Source organism: Micromys minutus (genome assembly GCF_963924665.1).
Source record: "Micromys minutus genome assembly, chromosome: 24".
Taxonomy (NCBI): Eukaryota; Metazoa; Chordata; class Mammalia; order Rodentia; family Muridae; genus Micromys; species Micromys minutus.
Window position 1 is genome coordinate 41810071 of NC_137959.1, and position 17260 is coordinate 41827330.

The 17260-nt window shown below is 52.1% G+C and overlaps 1 protein-coding gene across 1 annotated transcript; it reads right to left on the reverse strand.

Annotated features, from left to right (window-relative positions):
• Positions 1-1668: 1668 nt before the first annotated feature.
• Positions 1669-9031, reverse strand: KCNG4 (potassium voltage-gated channel modifier subfamily G member 4; the record flags this gene model as incomplete). Its single annotated transcript, XM_080936875.1, has 2 exons — positions 1669-2439; positions 8282-9031. 2 exons carry the CDS (start codon positions 9029-9031, stop codon positions 1669-1671), a joined length of 1521 nt encoding a protein of 506 aa, XP_080793001.1.
• Between the last annotated feature and the right edge of the window lie 8229 nt (positions 9032-17260).

Below are 17260 nucleotides of genomic sequence, written 5' to 3' on the forward strand. Positions count from 1 at the left end.
AATACAGCCAGGCACCCCCAGGACTCTGCTAGCAAGTTCCTAGAGCATAGCAGCATGCCGCGGGCCTCAGCTGGCGGGGGGAGGGGGGCTCAGCTCTTCTAGTGTGATACAAAGGGCTTCCCCGAGACATAGCTTGAGAAGGACTAGGGGTGCTCCCTGCACCTTGAAGTCTAGAGGGATGGGGACATGTGTGTGCATCTGTTTGGGGAGTCAGAGGAAGTGAGGATTCCCACATGGGCAAGCTGTACTTTAGGGTAGATGCAGGGACTTGAGTCAGGGAAGTGGGGGTGCAGTGCGCAGCACGGCTCAGCTTAGTACTCGTGGGAAGACCATCAGCGAGGCATGTGTTGGGGCTTCATACTGACGAGGCTCATCAGATCCACAGGGCCCTCTCTATCTTGCTGTCACCCCTTGTCCTTTCTCCAGTGGCCTTACACCCCCGAGAAGTGCAGAGATCTCTCCCACGTGTGCCGTGCCAGACTGGTAGTGTTGAGGAGTGGTTATCACTCCTACTTCTGCTTGGTCTCACGGCCCCTCGGGCTGTCCACCTCTTCCTCACCCCTAGTACAGCCACAGTGCTCTGAGGTCCACCAGCTCCCCATCCTAACCTGCCTTACTGCTCTGCCCCCAACCCCCAAAAGTGTCCCTCCAGCATTAGCCCCCATTGTCTCGGAAACTTTGGGGGCACTGGCTGTTCAGAGGATACTTCATTTCAGGCTCATCTCTCAACCACAGTGATCTGCCTCCGCCCTCTGTGGGTCCCAGGACTGAGTCTGTGGACGGATGAGCACATGGACATGTGGACACAGAGACAGTGGGATGCTTGTCCTCCATCAGTGCGGGTCTCGATCAAGGGAGGAGCCAGAACCAGGAAGGCCTAAGGCTGTCCTGCTGAACTTCAGCCAGGTTTAGCTGACTGAGGTTCCTCCTGGTGCTTTTGTTCTCTGAAGAGACTTTATACAGTTCTCAGGGTGTCAAGGCTAAGAGCTGGCTAACTAGAGAATGTCCACCCAGAGTCCAGCTGGCCAACTGGGTACTTGCAGGTGGCTCTCCAACCCAGGCAGGGCCCCAGATGTGTTGTAGGTGACAGCAGGCTTGCAACCACGAGAACCTGACGGGACTTGCTGAAGTGACCAGGGATGCCTTCTTGGCTAAGAGCTTCTAGAAGAGCAGGCGCTTCCATGGTATTTGGACATATGGTTGGCGGTGGAAGGCAGTAAAAGGTCGTAAGATCCATCAGGCTGTGCGAAGCTTTGAGCAGGTCTCAGTGCCCCAGCTCTTTGATTCTCAGGAGTGGCGTGGCCCAGAACAGGCTCTGGGCGAGAAGATGGAAATTGGCAGACTTCGTATTTGGTTATTAGTGGAAGTCAGTTCTGTGAGCATCCAGAGCTCAGGGTGGAATATCATAGAGTTTGCAAGAAAGGGACGAGAACACAGGAACACTGGTCCAGTGAGCCAAGATGGGCAGTGCCCAGTGACTGGCAGGGAGCTGGGGAAGGAATAGGGATGGGCCCAGGACAGTGATGTCATGGCCTGGCACCTTTCCTGCTTTGGAAGTGAGCCAGTATTCTGAACTTACACCCCCAGGTGGTCCATCAGAGAGATGCAGGGGCCCAGCTCAGCCATGGAATGGGTTGAAGCTATGGCATATCCCTAAAGTGGTGGAAGTTACATGTAGTGGGCTGGAGAGGTCAGGCCCTCCGGGACCAGGTCATCTACATCGCTCAGGAGCTCCCGTTCGCTGGCTGAATTGGTGTTCTGAAGATGCCGGAGGCGGGCCTGGACCTGTTCCTGCTCCCGCTTCAGCTCCAAGTAGGAGTGAGAGAATGTGTGGAAGATGGATGTAGCTGGGAAGGCCATGATGAGGATCCCGCTAAGGATGCTGCTCAGAGCCACCATCTGTCCGGGCACGCTACGGGGGACCATGTCCCCATAGCCCACCGTAGTCATGGAGATGATAGCCCACCAATAGGACGCGGGTATGCTAGTGAACTCCAGGACCCTTCCGGACTCATTCTCAGCCACATAGACCAAAGGAGAGAATAGGGTAACCGCCACACCCAGAAAGAGCAACAGGAGGCCAAACTCTCGGGTACAGCGGCGCACAGTGAGGCCCAGAGTCTGCAGCCCCAGTGAGTGGCGGGCCAGGCGCATCACGTAGAGGATCCGTAGCGCCCGCAGAACACGCAGTACCAGCCCCACTTTCTCCAGGTAGGAGCTGCCACTCGGCCTCTCACCTGCCTCCGGGGACTCTTCAGACACTGCAAGCGAAACGTAGTATGGAGAGATGGCAAGAATGTCAATGACATTCAGGGGCCCTCGGAAGAACTGACATTTGTTCGGGGCCTGGACAAAGCGCAGGCAAAACTCCAGGGAGAACCAGGCCACGCAGATGGTCTCCACCACGAAGATGTAGTAGCACTTTCTAGCACATTCTCCCTGGGGTGAGAGCCACAGAAGCAATGGGTTAGTCGGCTTTTCTCAAACCCTGACACAAAGGCACAACGGCTTAGGGAAGGAAGGGTTTATCTGGGTTTAAGAGGGACAGCCAACCATGGCGGAGAAGCTATGGTAAAGTAGCTCTGTGATGGCTGTGTTGGGGTGTGAAGAGATGGTTTCTCCCTGAAAGAATTCCTAGGTGTACTGTGTGTGAGTGAGTGTGTGTGTGTGTGTGTGTGTGTGTGTGTGTGTGTGTGTGAAGGCCAGAAAACAATCAGGGCATCATTGTTCAGGCTCCTCCACCTTGTTTTGTGTGTGGGGGGGGAGTTGGTTTTGGGTTTTTTTGGGGGGGCTTTTTTTTTTTTTTGAGAGAGAGTCTCTTACTGGCCTGGAGATTGCCAAGTGGGTGAGGCTGGCTGGCCACCAAGCCCTAAGGATCTGCCTGTGCCTGCCTTCTCAGTGCTAGGATTACAGGTGCATGCATAACACCCGACCTTTTGGTGTGGATTTCAGTATTCTGACCACAGTTTTTGTGCTTGCAAATACCTAACCAACTGAGCCATCTTCCCAGTCCTAAAGAAGTGGTTCTCAACCTTCCGAAAGCCGTGACCCTTCAGTACAACCATAAAATTATTTCATTGCTATTTTGTAACTAATTTTGCTACTTTTACGGATCATAACATAAATCAATAAATGTCCGGATATCTGATATGTAGCCCCCCGTGAAAGGGCCTTCAACCCCACCAAGGGGGTCTCGACCCCCTTGAGAACCACTGCCCCAGAGACACACTTTGATCTTGCAGGCTAAACTGTTCATCGCGTGGTTACTAGGTTGTAGCTAGGCAGACCGGTCTAGTAGAAACCGGGATTTCCTGCCTCTGTTGCAGCTAGATATGGCCAAATGCTTGTTACCTATGGAAGGTGCTTTGTTTTGGCAAGGACGTTAGAAAGGACTGCAAGCACCGCACCCTGACCCCTTCTCTGGTACTAGGACAGTAAACAACGGGACCGACACCCCAGTGGAATACAGAAACATACAGGCAGAGAAGGCCCAGGTTCAGAGTGGGAGCGGCTGCTAACTTAGCCCCCTCAGTCAGAGACTGGTACATGAGAGAGAAAAAAACTCCCATTTTGTTTAAAGCTTCCGTCCTGGGCTTCCTTATTACAGCTGTCAGTCTTCACTTTCACTGACATAAGCATTGCTTAGGCAGGCAAACAGCTCTGCTGTTTCCTTCAAGCCACATGGCCATGTCCTGGAAAAGGGTGTGGCCAGATGTTAGTTACACTCCAGGAAATAGGTCACACCCATATGTGCACTGCCCATAGATGGTCCTGTCCTGCCCACTCCAGATCTCTGGGTCACCATTGCCTTATCGTGTCTTTGTCCACAGCCACAATTCCTTCCTTCAACAAAATAGACTAAGGCCCACTTGACCTAGTCCTGGAGGCAGGAAGCTGCTGGACAGAGGGTCCTGAGGCTGCAGTCTAGCCTTTAAAAGGTTTGATCACAACCCTTTGCCCAGCCACTGTCTCCTAGCCACAAGGGTCACCAATGTGTCACCCACTCTTGGCCCCTGCCTCCTGACATATCTCAGCATCTCCCTGCCCCTCAGTGAGGTCCTTAACGAAAACCATCAACCTCTCTGAGCCTGGAGAAACAGAACCCCCTCCCTCACTACCATAAGCTGCATTTAAACAAGATACTGCCAGATGAGCTGCCTGAGCCTTAGCCAGCTGACCATGAGATCACCTGGGCAGCTGCAGACATCATGCTTTAACTTAGTTAATATAGCAGTAGAATTTTCCAGAAGCCCCATAGATGAGCCTAATGTTGAGAACTCAGCTTTAGATATGGATGTGCACACACATACACATACTCTCTCGAGCGCACACACACATATATGCACACACATGAACTTGCACAAACACATACACACACACGTACACACTCTCACACATACACACACACACACACATACTTGCACAAACTGGGATATGAGCAAGAATATCAGTGAGCTTTGTGCCTACAAGCAGAGGAAAATGTTGACAACTATGGGGATTTTGGATCCAAATGCTCTGAAGTAGAAAAAGAAATTGCTTCCAGTGTCAGAGCCCAGAGGAGTCCTAAATTGAAATGTTTTAACGTCTATCCATCAGAAAAAAAAAGAAAATGGCCAGACCAACCCAAGCTCTGTTGGCCTGCCCGGGACTGGGAATTTCTTCCTGGCTTCTGTCTGGTCCTTTCCAGGGCTGGAGCAAATGAAGCCCTGAGTGTGCAGCTCAGGATCACAACCCAATCAACAGTCTCAACGCAGGAACATCCTGGTCCTCCCTGGACTTCCAACCACCATCACCCTAAAGGGCTGCTGTGTGGGTGGAATCATGTATTCGGCAGCTCTGAGGATACTGCGTCCAACAGATATGCATGTGACATGCTGTCACAGATGCTGGTCCACTTGGTCAGCAGGAGGCTACCATTCTTCAGGAAGTAGACACATTTCCAACCTACTGAGAGGGCTTCTTCCAGAGGTTTGCCATCAGAATCCTGGATGGCGTCAGAGCTTTGGGTCTGGGTTCTCCAGGCGTTCTATGGACTTGCTGTACAATCTGGAAGTGGTCCCTAGCTATCTCTGGGCTCCAGTGTTTGAGGAAGAGGGTGGAACATAACCAGAATGCCCCAGGGTGCCAGCTACAAAGACAGATTCTTGGGTCCATCACGAACCTGAAGCCTTGGAGCCAAGCTCAGACATGGGAACTTGGGGTCTCTCCCCCTGACTTTAGAGCCCTACAGTCTGAGCTGCCTTTGTTTCTCTGCTGATATCCGGAAGTCGTGGAGAATACAGCCCAGTGATCAGCAGCTCCGGAGGGTGACTCTGGAGGGCCCAGCAGGTCCAGCAGGCTATGCTTCTGCCTCCGGTGCTGCTGTTTGGCTATTCAAGCCATGTATACTCTGTCCTCCCTCCCTGGTCTGGGCTGCCGGCCTTCCTGCATTGCAGCAGGCTGGCTCTGCCTAGTCACTGTATCTGCATCCTGCTCTGCGCTGCATCCTAACCAGCCTGCGGCCTGCCTTAGAGAGCTGGGACACGGAGGGGGGGGACCCGGGGGGTGGGGGGACTCTAGTAGAGGATGTGACATCCCATCCACCCTCATCTGGAGGAAAGGGGTGGGGAAGAAAACAAAACCACACCAAAGCACTTCTTTCTATCTAAGGAAGACTCTGGCCAAAGGGCCCAGGGCAGTTTGGTCCACAACGTTCTCGCCACTCTGGATTTGGGCGTGGGAAAATCTGGTTTTGAGATTCCCTCAATCCCAGCTGAAGTGGGGAGTTAGCCATTGTGTTGTGTGTCTTGTCCCTGGCGGTGGTGAGAAAGCACCACCCCTTCCTGTAGTCAGGGTGAGCAAGCCCCAAGGTGGCTGAGGACCACACAGGCATGTGGGGCCTAGCAAGCTGGAGGCCACAGACCAGCGACACTGGGAACAAGGTAAGGGTCACCTTTAGGACTCCCACCATCAAAACAGCTGTTCTGGCCACCCTGGGTTGACTGGGAAGGGCTCCAAGGGAACTACTGGGGGTGAGAGGAAACAGCCCAGACTGACAGGGGGTGGGCTTGTACGTGTGTCCTTTTTTTCTTTTAAAGAAGTTTCTGTGTGTACCTGAAAACTGTACAAGTAGAGTAGGAGGGTTGATGACATGGCTCAGTGAGTTAAAGCTCTTGTCACCAAGCCAGGCTTGACAACCTCTGACACACACACAAAACCTGTTGGGCTGTTGGGCTGGATTGCAGGGAACTTGAACTTAGGGGACAGCTTGGCAGGGGTTAAACTCACACTCAAGATTTGGCAAGTTCACACTCATGTACACACCCAAGAGCAAAGAAAACACACAGCAAGCCTACAACCTGTTCAGGAATGGTCGCAGCCCCCAGACAAAAGGTGGAAAAGCCATAAAGGTCACCAGCTAGCCTACAAATGGATCAGTGAACAGAACACGGAACAGCCAGATGTCAGCTGTGACAAAGCAAAGGAGTCTGGGTTTCTATGGGTCACATCCCCAGGTCCCTCGGGGTATCATTAAATTACCATGCCCTATGGCTCTCCCCAGGACAGCTGGCTGGCTAAATAGAGCCACTCTTAGCCTGGCTGCTGTCCCCTGAGGACAAATGAAAATTACAAAGCATACACTAGAAAGATCATGGGCTTTTTATATAAATGTCAGTGGCACGGGTCTTGAAAGAACTAAGATCCTAAGGTTGCCTGTCCTCAGCCTCCCTGGCTCTCTGGACCATTCCCAACAGGAGCAGAGACCCTCGGGAGGCTGCGGACTCTCAGGATGGGGCAGTTCTGGAGAATAAACACAGGGACACTGTGGCTGACTCTGCACCCGAATCCTTCTACCCCGTGGGACACAGCTGTCACTTTCTCGGGGACAGCTTTGGGTTGTCCAGGCCTGCCCACTGGTGACCTGCCTCTAACTTGATTTTCCCAGGGCCGTTAAGCCCAGCCTGGGTTTGTGCTCTTTGTAATTTTCGAAGCATTTGGGTCCCGCTGCACAGGGAAGCTCCTGACTCCCCGACCCTCGCTTTCTCCCCGAAGAAAACCACCTTGTGGAGACCAGTGACTGGGACCTGGTATCCTTGACTGGGGTGAGGATGCTGCTGCTTCTGCCCCGATCCTTAGAAGCAAAAGCAAACAACAACGACAAATCCACATGTAGATATTTTCCATGGGCAAAAAGGCTTTACCATTGCATGGTTTGTGCTACAGACTGGGGGCTCTTGATTGCAACTACAGTCTGGGGGTGAGCAACTGTTTGAAAGACTAAGAAGGGAGTGCCATGTATCTTTTTCTTTCACAGAAAACATGGCTCAGTCAAATGTAGCATACTTTGTTCAGCAGCTATTCAGGAAGAACTTACTGTAAGGCACAAGCTGGCTCTCTAACTGGAATGTTCTCTGGTCGGATGCATTGTGTGGGGCAAATCTGTAAGGAGGCAGTGTGTGTGTGTGTGTGTGTGTGTGTGTGTGTGTGTGTGTGTGTGTCTTAAATCTGCCTCCCTGTGTTATAATCTAAGGGATGGAGGGCCAGGCGATAGGGAGTTGTGGAGGAGTGCGGAGTTAGAAGCTCTACCTCAGGCGACCGTCTGGTTCTAGAGTCAAGCTCTTCAGACACCTTCCTGACAAATGGCTCCTAGTTCGGTTTTGGAGACTCTTCTAGTTAGGTTCAGCTATCAACTTGACAAAGCCCAGAGACTCTAGGAGTCTTACTGTCGACTGAGGAGTTGCCTTGATCAGATAGCCTGATGACATGACCATTATGCCACTGTGGGCGGCACCATCCCTAGACAGCAAACCAGGGCTGTGAGAGCAAGCTGGCTGACAGTAGCCAGCCATTAAGGAGCCTTCCCCTTACTCTGTGTGGTTCCATCTTCTGCTTGAGTACCTCCCCTGACTTCCCCACAATGGCCTGTGATCTGGAAGTGTGAGCAAAATAGACCCTTTCCACGCTAACTCATTCTTTATCGGGAAGTTTCTCACAGCAACAGAAAGCAAACTAGGTCACAGACCCTCTGGGTCCTGGGTGCCTGTGGAGTCTCCCAGCTCTTTGCAAAGAGTAGGAGTGCACAGGCAAAATGTTCTCTCTGGGGCAAGGTCACTTTAAGGCTACCAGGGTTCAGGCAGCCAAGGAACCCAGCCAGTACACTAGGGAAAGAAAGGGCTTAAACCCTAGGATGAGCTTATCTCCTGGGGGCAAGATTTCAAGAGCCAACCTCTTCAGCCTTCTGACCATCGTTTCCTAAGTGTATCTGGGCTGCCTCCTGGTCCCTGATTGACACCAAACTCACCTTGTCCTCCTCAGCCCTGAAGTCGGGCATGGTGCTCACACACAGGCTGACAGCCGTGGTTGCCACAAAGAGAACGGAGAGGCAGGCGAAGACCTTCCCGGGCAGCCCTGACTGTGGGTCCTCCACCATCTCACGCAGCTGGTTCATGCTGCGGGCCCATCGTGAAGCGTGCACTTCGGAGTGGCAGGCCTGGCGCTGCTGCTGGCGCTGGGCAGCCTCCTCCCGGCGCAGCTCGGCCGCCTCCTCCAGCTTCTTCAGCAGCTTGCGAAGACAGCAGCGCTCCAGGTTGGTTTCCTCGATGCCCCAGTAGCTCAGTTCCTCCTGGAAGGACAGGGCGCACATCTCTCGCAGAAGAACCAGCCTTCCCGCGGCCAGGAAGCTCACGATCACCCCGAAGGCGCTGGGGTTCCTGTCAAAGAAGAACTCCTGGCTGGTCTCATCGTAGTCATCACAGAGCTGCGTGATCTCCTCATAGCTGCGGCACAGTCGGAGCCTGCTCAGGCGGCTCAGCGGGAAGGCATCCAGGGTGCTCCAGGGCAGCAGGTACCGCTGGCCACCCACGTTCACCAGGATCTCCTTCAGGTTGGCCTCTGGAGAAGAGTCCAGGGCACCCACCTTCCGGGCTCTGCGGTAGTAAAGGCCCTTGACTGACTGGGGCTCTGGACCAGGCCAGAGCTGGCTCAAGGGGCTGCAGGAGCCAACATGGTGGTGTCCAGGATAAAGGTCCCTGTCTCTGGAAGACATGGACATTGCCTCAGACTGTCAGGCCAGGGAGCAGTGGGCTCACCCGTCTGCCTCCAGGGGAAGAAGAACAGAGAAGGAAGGGAGGATGAGTCTCAGCAGATCTGACAGTATAAAAACACTATCCCACAGTAGCTGCAATTGCTCCAGCCATCTCTAAACCTTCCATTTACTTCTTGTTTACTGGGCAGCTACTATATGCTTGGGCCATGTCAGTGGATACATCCCTACCCCCGTGGATGCATACACATCTATAATACAGATGTGCTGTACATGACGCTAAGGATGTTCTACGTGTACATCTCCTCCCTGACACCGACACTTTGCAAATGGAGATGTGGGTAACAGGCCCTGTGTTCCACTATCGAACACTGCGTAGTCTTGGGCATGAGGCTTCCCCTCTCTCTTCTCAACCCTGCAGGGTGCCCTACATGCTTGTGTTCTTAGCAGAGAAGCACAAGAGGAGGGCCTCCGTCTCTCTGAACCCTCTGCTTGGCCTGTGTGAGTGGGGAAGTTTGGGCTCCCACACCATTGAGCACAGAACAACACCATAATGGTCACTTCTAGATGATCTCAGGCACCCAGTTCCTTTAAGGGACCCAGGCCAACCATTCCATGAGGCAGACAGACGCAGTTCACTTCCGCAGCCGAGGAACTGACTCCTAGCGTCCCCTACTGTCAACGCTCAGGAGCTGGGGACCATGACAGCTTTGCAAGGCGCCTGACTCTTAGGAGCTCCCCAAGAAGGCTTCACCCTGGTCCTCTGTCACCCTTGCTGTGTGACCTTGAAGTGGTCACTCTCCGCCCCTGAGCTGTATTCTCTTCTATCTGCAACCCAAAGAGGTTTCTAATGCAGACCTATTTAGGGGCTTCGCTTAGGGCAAGGAGTTTTTTCATTTTAGCTTGCTCACATAATCCTTTTAAAATATTTTTACGATATGTCTCATCGTCCGTATTGTGTGGCCATTTCTCATGCTACCTGTTCCAGCCAGAGCTGTCTCCGGGCACCAATAACCTTACATCGAGAGAGGCGTTCCGATCAGGAGCCAATGGAAACAAAAGTGGCTTTCCATTCCCGAGCCAGCTGGAGACTGGCGGACAGCGAGTGGGGGCCTCCTCCGTGTGGTTCACACTTGCGCTGCGGAGTGCTCAGCTATTCTGCATGCGTTACTTGGTTCACAGCACACAGCCATCAGGAGGAATGCAGCAGCCTGCAGAGACAGGAAATCCAGGGAGCTCTTCCCAAGCTTTCTCAATATCCAGTGCAAAAACCTAGACCCAGTGTGCTTAAGGGACTCATCCAAGGTCACTCAGCAAGTCCAAATTCAACCCAGAACACGGCTTCCTGGCTAGGGGTCCCTCTTCAGAGCCGGACTCTTGCCTCCTCTCCTTCCACTGAACCGATCTGATTTTCCAGTCTTTGTTTCCCCTAACAGCTGGCCAGCAAAAGCCCCTCTCAAGCCCAGGGAAGTAATTCACTCCAAATATCCCTTTTGCCAAGCTGTTTCAGTCACTGCTCCGGAACATCCCACCCCAGAACGAACAACTTCCTCCCAAGTTCAACTCACCGCTTGTTTTAGGAAGTGTGTTCCGGGCCGGTTCTCTGCCAGGCATGGGGAGCCCAGGTTCAGTGACCAGGAAAGAGACAGGTTTGTGGCAGAGAGGTAGGGAGAAATGAAAAGAAAACCCCCCAAACCAAAACCAAACCAAAACCAGCACCTAACATAGCAGCCCTGGCAGAGGGTCGGCATCCAGTCCTTCTCTGGCCTCCTCTTCGGAGCAGAAGTTTATTCAGTCTGACTCTGCAGAAGAGCAGAGGCGCAAGGTGGCTCTCTAGAAGGGCTCTGAAGTCCTCCCTCCTCCTGGAAGCCGAAGGTCCGGATGCTGCAGGGAGCTGGGCCAGCTGTCCTGCCTCAGCATTGGACTTGGTGCTCCAAGTCCCACGGGGACAGCCAGCATGGTCCTGCCTGAGATGGGGGTGGGGGTGCTGCCGGGAAGGGCTTAGGATTAATCTCTCCATCAGCCAGGCAGCAGGCAGGGAGCAGAGGCTCTGCCAACCACCAGGAAGGCAAGGAGAGTGTCTGTCCTCTCTCCTCTCTGAGGAGGAGCTGGGGCAGCAGGGGACCTGGGGACCAGGCAACCTCATGGTACGCTAAGGTGGGGAGGTTTGCAGACTGGGACAGACTGACCCAGCCTCAGAGCCTAGAGTAGGTACTGGGGAGATGGCATAAGGGATTGAGAACAGGGAGAGGTTTGGGGTCAGAGCCCAGTGTCCAAGTGAGTGCCCTTAGGCAGGTGGCTTTGTGCCTTCATACTTGGTTTCCTTATCTGTAGAGTGTATGTGAGTGGCATCGGGCTTTCGGGATATGAAATCCAAGCTGGGAGCTTCTCCTGGGAGCTTGGCCCTGGGTGTAGGCAGAGAGAGAGGCAAGTGCCACAAGCCAGCTTTTTGCTGTGTGTGCTTGGTGAGTCACTTCACCTCTCTGGGCCTCCGTTAACACTGGTCAAATGAGGACAGTGGGAACCATAAAGGCTGAAATTGCAAAAGCATGCTAATGTCTGGCTGGCTGTCCCTGGGTCCTTCATTTCCTTAAAAGGGTTTGCTGCCAAGTGACCTTCACAACTCCATCTGTCTCTGAGATCCCCAGAGGCTTGTTCAAGGTCACTGTCCTAACTGACAGCCAGAGGTAGGCTAGGACCATCACCGAATGCAGGCAGGACATGATGTGGGAGTTCAGGAGCAAAGGGGGTCAGAGCGGCTGTCCTCAGCTCTCTAGAAGGAATAGCAGAGAGTACTGGTGGCCTTGCAGAGAGGTGCAGGCAAGAAGCTGGCAGGGGACAGGGGCTCTCAGAGGCCATTATGGGAACCCCAGACTTCCACAGAGGTGCTGAGGGGCCGGGGGCAAGAACTGAAGACACAGTCTGTTTTCTCTGCCTTCCCACAGCCCCTCCTGCTGCCTGTACTGAAGTCACTGCTTCTGGGCCTGAGACAGACAGAGAGAGAGAGAGAGAGAGAGAGAGAGAGAGAGAGAGAGAGAGAGAGAGAGAGAGAGAGAGAGAGAGAGAGAGAGAGAGAGGCCTGACAGGGGCGCTGGGGCTCCGCCCTTCTCTGATTCTCTAGTTCTCTTAGCTCCTGTCAGCCAGACTCCAGAATTCTCTCCCTCAGGAGGGGGCTCTGTGTTCTCCACCAGATGTCGTTCCATCTCAGTCAGGGTTTCTACTGCTGTGATAAAACACCATGACCAAAAGCAACTTGGGAAGAAAGGGGTTTATGTAGCTTTACATATCCGAGTCACAATACAGCTAGGGAAGCCAAGGCAGGCAGCTGGAGCTGATGCGGAGGCCATGGAAGAATGCTGCTTGTTGGTTTGTGTCTCATGACTTTGCTCATCCTGCTTTCTTGTAGATCAACCAGTCTTGGGGAGGGGATGTATCTCTCTATCCATGGTGGGCTGGTCCTTCCTCCCCCAGTGATTAAGAAAATTCGCTACAGGGCTGCCTATGGCTTAACCTTATGGGGTCATTTTCTCAAATGAAGTTTCCCCCTCTCCGATGATGCTAACTTGTATCAAGTCAAGGTAAAAGTAGCCAGCATGAGTCTCTTAGATTAACCACCCTCCCCTGAGTCTGCCTCTCTCAGTATGTGCAAAGTCCCAGTGCAGACCTAGAATCCCCATCAGAGCTTAGTCAGTGAAGCCCTTGTTGTACAGGCATGCCAATCTAAATCTGAGCCCTTGAAAACCACATAAGCCTGGTAAAACATGCCCATTATTCCATGCTAGTGAGGCAGAGACAGGAAGATTCCTGAGTCTTGCTGGCCAGTCATCCTGACTTACTTGGGGGAGTTCCAGGCCAGTGAGAAGCCTTTCATGTCGTGGCCGGCAGATCTCCAGGGTTAGGATTGGGTTCTGCCTTGCCTACCCAGCCAGGTCTCCTACACCATGGCTACATGACCCTAGGCAGGTTTTCTTTTCTCTCAGTGCACACATCAGGGCAGCTGGGTAAGTCGGCTTTTGTGTTCCCTGATCTTTGTGGGGAGCAAGTGAATTATTTGTTAAGGCCAAAAGGTCATGCCTGGCATCCTGCTCATAGATGCAGGAGTTTTAAGCCATCTTCTCTCTCAGCATTGCCTGTCCCTTCTCATAGCAAGAATCTCTAACGGAGCGTGAGCATACAGGGACACCCAGGCTGAGGCTGCCGTTGGTTGGTGATGGTGTATGATATGCTGAAAATGGCTGGCTTCTGGGGAGAAATCCTCCTCAGATATGGTGTTTGCCGATTACTGGAGTGTGAAGGCGCTGGCCTATATCAAGTGAACCGCATCGGTCTGTGGAGGGCTGGGGAGGAGGGTGAAGGAAAGACTCTCCCACACCTGTGCTGATGGGTTCTGGGCTATCCCTGAACTTGTGGCCTTCCAACATGGAGAGAAAGGCTCCCCAAGGCAGGATTCTTGGTCAGACCCTGGCTCCACACCATAGGCTCCCAATCAGGTTCCCGCCCTTCACTTCCCCTTTCCCCCAGAACCCGCTGATGGCTCTCAAAGCTGTCCTCAGAGACTGCAGGTCTGATGGGCCCACCGCTGGCATAGCGCATGCACAGAGCGTGTTCCGGCTGGTGTGGGATGAGCACAGGCAGGTAGGCTCCCTTCCCAAAATGGCTGTCCTCTCGAGCCGCTTAGATACAAAGGGGCTCTCCCAGGCCGAGGCGGGCAGGAGGACTAAGGACTCCAGAGTAGTCCAGCTGGAGTCTGTATCAGGCGGTGTCACCTGGGTGACAGGTTGTGGAACACAGACTATCAGGTAGCACTTGGCCTCATCAGGGGATGAATTAGAGCTTCGGGATGCCACATAACACGGTGGCAGGAAGTTTCAGCCCAGCAGAGGAGTCTGCTCGTGCTAGGAGTTGCTGGTAGTGGTAGTGTGGGGGTGGCCTAGAGTGAGAACTGTCCAGCCGGGAGGCCAGTGCTGTGGGCAGCAAGGAGCCACCTCCTAGTGTGCACAGGGACTAGAAACTCGGATTCCTATGAGGTTTGTGTGTTGGCATTTCTTGAACCCCGTTCAGGTTTCCCTATACCCCGTGACGGCACATCGAGAAGGAGTTTGCTTTGTAAAGCTGTGGGTACATATTTATCATCTTGCCTTGGGAATCTTGGCCAGCGAGGTGTTCATTTAATCTGCAGTTGGCATGGACTCTGGGGACACAGTACCTGCCCTGCCAGGAGAGGCAGCTCCAGTGTTTCAAACACAGACAGCTTGTTCACAGAGTAGTTTATTACCTCTACTGAGAACTTGGCCTTGGAGAAAACAAATACGTTAAACACCTGCCCATAGGAATCACGATTCCCGCCCCCTTGAGAAGCTTTGAGGGCTTAGAGACTTGTCTGTCTTTGTTTTTTTAAAGATTTATTTATTTATACATATGCCTACAGGTTAGATAGAAGAGGGCATTGGATCCCATTACAGATGGTTGTGAGCTACCATGTGGTTGCTGGGAATTGAACTCAGGACCTCTGGAAGAGCAGCCAGTGCTCTTAACCTCTGAGCCATCTCTCCAGCCCTCTTATTATTAACTCTTAAAGGAGAATTAAAGGATCAAATGTTAGGTGTTCCTGCTACTTGATTATAGCACCATATGTGTGTGTGTGTGTGTGTGTGTGTGTGTGTGTGTACACATCATATTTATCTGCCTCCTCAAGAGTAAAAATCCCATTTTCTTGCTGGAAAAACCTCCCGACTTGCTTCACAATTTTTTTTTTTTTTTTTTTTTTTTTTTTTTTTTTTTGAGAGCTGTTTGCTACAGACACATTTTGCCTCCGTGAAGGTTTAAAATCTAGGACAGAGTTTTTCCTCAGAGGGAGAGGGAAGGTCACAGAGAATGTCTGCTGTCCTTGTCCTCAGTGCTCTAGATCGAGGACTTTCTCGGACAAGACAGAGACACCAGAGCAATAAAATAATTGACCTGATTCTCTTTTTAATGCAGACTCTGCTGAGACTCAAAACTCTTTATTGAAGGAGGCGATGCTTTGCCCCCACTTGTTTGGCTGGCAATAAAAATGTCGGCTTTTGTGCCCAGTGTCCCTCCTAGCGAAATAAATTGGAAGAGCACACAGAGACAATCTGGTGTCGATTTGAAGCAGGTCTAGATGAGGATCCAGTGGTGGAGGAAGTGGTCCCAGCAGGACTAGCAGGCTGAGACCCCCTGGCATGTGTGTGCTCTGGGGACAAGGTTGACCTGGGTCTGATCTAGCTCCACTGCAGCAGGTAGGTTTGAACCAGAGCCAGAATTTTAGTTTTATATATTTAGCATAAGAGCTGGCATTAACACTGATGGGGGGGGAATGGAAGGATGGATGAAGGGATGGAAGGATGGATGAATGGATGGATGAAGGGATGGGAGGATAGATAAAGAGATGGAAAGATGGATGAAGGGATAGAAGGATGGATGAAGGGATGGGAGAGTAGAGATATAAGGGGAAGGAGCAATGGATGGACACACGCATAGCTAGCCTTTTATCTCATGTCCCAAGGTGCTTGAAGTCTTGGGTTTTGAGGATCTTGAGCTACCAATTTGCTGCTCTGAGCTTATACAAATTGGCTGAGAGACACTGAGTCAAGGTCAAAGGTAACTTGAACATGGTCATAATATCAGACAAGATGAAAACTTGGGAAGGGGCGAAAGGTGGGACTCTCTGGATCAAAATAAAAGCAAGTGTTGGATTTCTGCCCAGAATCTTGTTTGACTTCAAAAGATATATCTATGCACAAACTGAAATGCTACTTTCAAAAATATAGCCTGGGGGAGGGCTGGAAAGATGGCTCAGTGGTTAAGAGCACTGACTGCTCTTCCAGAGGTCCTAAGTTCAATTCCCAGCAACCACGTGGTAGCTCACAATCATCTGTAATGGAACCTGATGCCCACTTCTGGTGTGTCTGAAGATAGCTACAGTGTACTCCTAGACATAAAATAAATAGATTCTTAAAAATACAGCCTGTCTTCTTCCAAATAACTCCCCAGGTTTTCTGTAACAAAGTGTGAATTATCTTAGCTTGCTTTAACAGAACAAGTATGCAGGGATGTTATTTATCAACACTCTGGAGGTCCAAAGCCATGGCTGGGTTCTGGACAGGGCTCTCTTTAGACTGTGGCCATCATTCCTTGTGTGACAAAGAGAGCCCAGGACTAATCAACCATGTAGCCTCATTCCCTTCTAACCTTATCATTGCTAGAGCTTAGGTTGAGTGGTTGAGTTGTAGATAAGCCTCTCTCTCTCTCTCTCTCTCTCTCTCTCTCTCTCTCTCTCTCTCTCGCTCGCTCCCTCTCTCTCCCTCCTCCCCACTCTCTGAGACACAGTTTCTCTGTGTAGCCCCAGATATCCTGAAACTCATTCTCTAGACCAGCCTGGTCTTGAACTCAAAGATGTGCCTGCTTCTGCCTCCCAAGTGCTAGGACTAAAGGCCTATGCCCCTGCTACCGCCTGTTGAACATTTTCTTAACTAGTGATTGATGGAAAAAGGTCCAGCCCTTGGTGGGTGGTACCATCCCAAGCTGGTAGGCCTGGCTTCTGTAAGAAAGCAGGCTAAGCAAGCTATGAGGAGCAAGTCAGTGAGCAGCACCCCTCCATGGCCTCTACATCAGCTCCTGCCTCCAGGTTTCTGCCCTGCTTAAGTTCCTGTCCTGGCTTCCTCCAAAGATGAGCCCTGATAAGGAAATGTGAGTAAAATTAACCATTTTTCCCCCAAGTTGCTTGTGGCTGCCATGTTTCATTACAGCAATAGAAACCCTGACTAAAACACACCGGAAAGAGAAACTGCCTATTATCTTTCCACAAACAAGAACCGCAGCTTCAAGAACATTGTCACCGAGCCACGTCACTTGGTTTCCTTCCACTGAGACAAATCCCCAAGAGAACTTTCTGAAGGAGGTTGGATTTTCAGTCTGCGAGAAGACAGGACATTGTGGTGGCAAGTGTGATGGAAAGGAAGGAAGGGAGGCTGGAAGGGAAGGGAAGAGAAATAAGGGTAAGACCCACCCACTCTCCCACACCCACTCACCCACTTATTCACCCACAGTCACCCTCCCACCCACCCCTACCTTCTCTCCCACCCATCCACACCTACCTTCCCACCCAACCTACCTTCCTACCCTCCCACCCACCCCACCCTCCCACCCATCCCACTCTTCCACCCACACCCACTCACACCCACCCACCCTTCCACTCACACACCTCCACTCACCTCA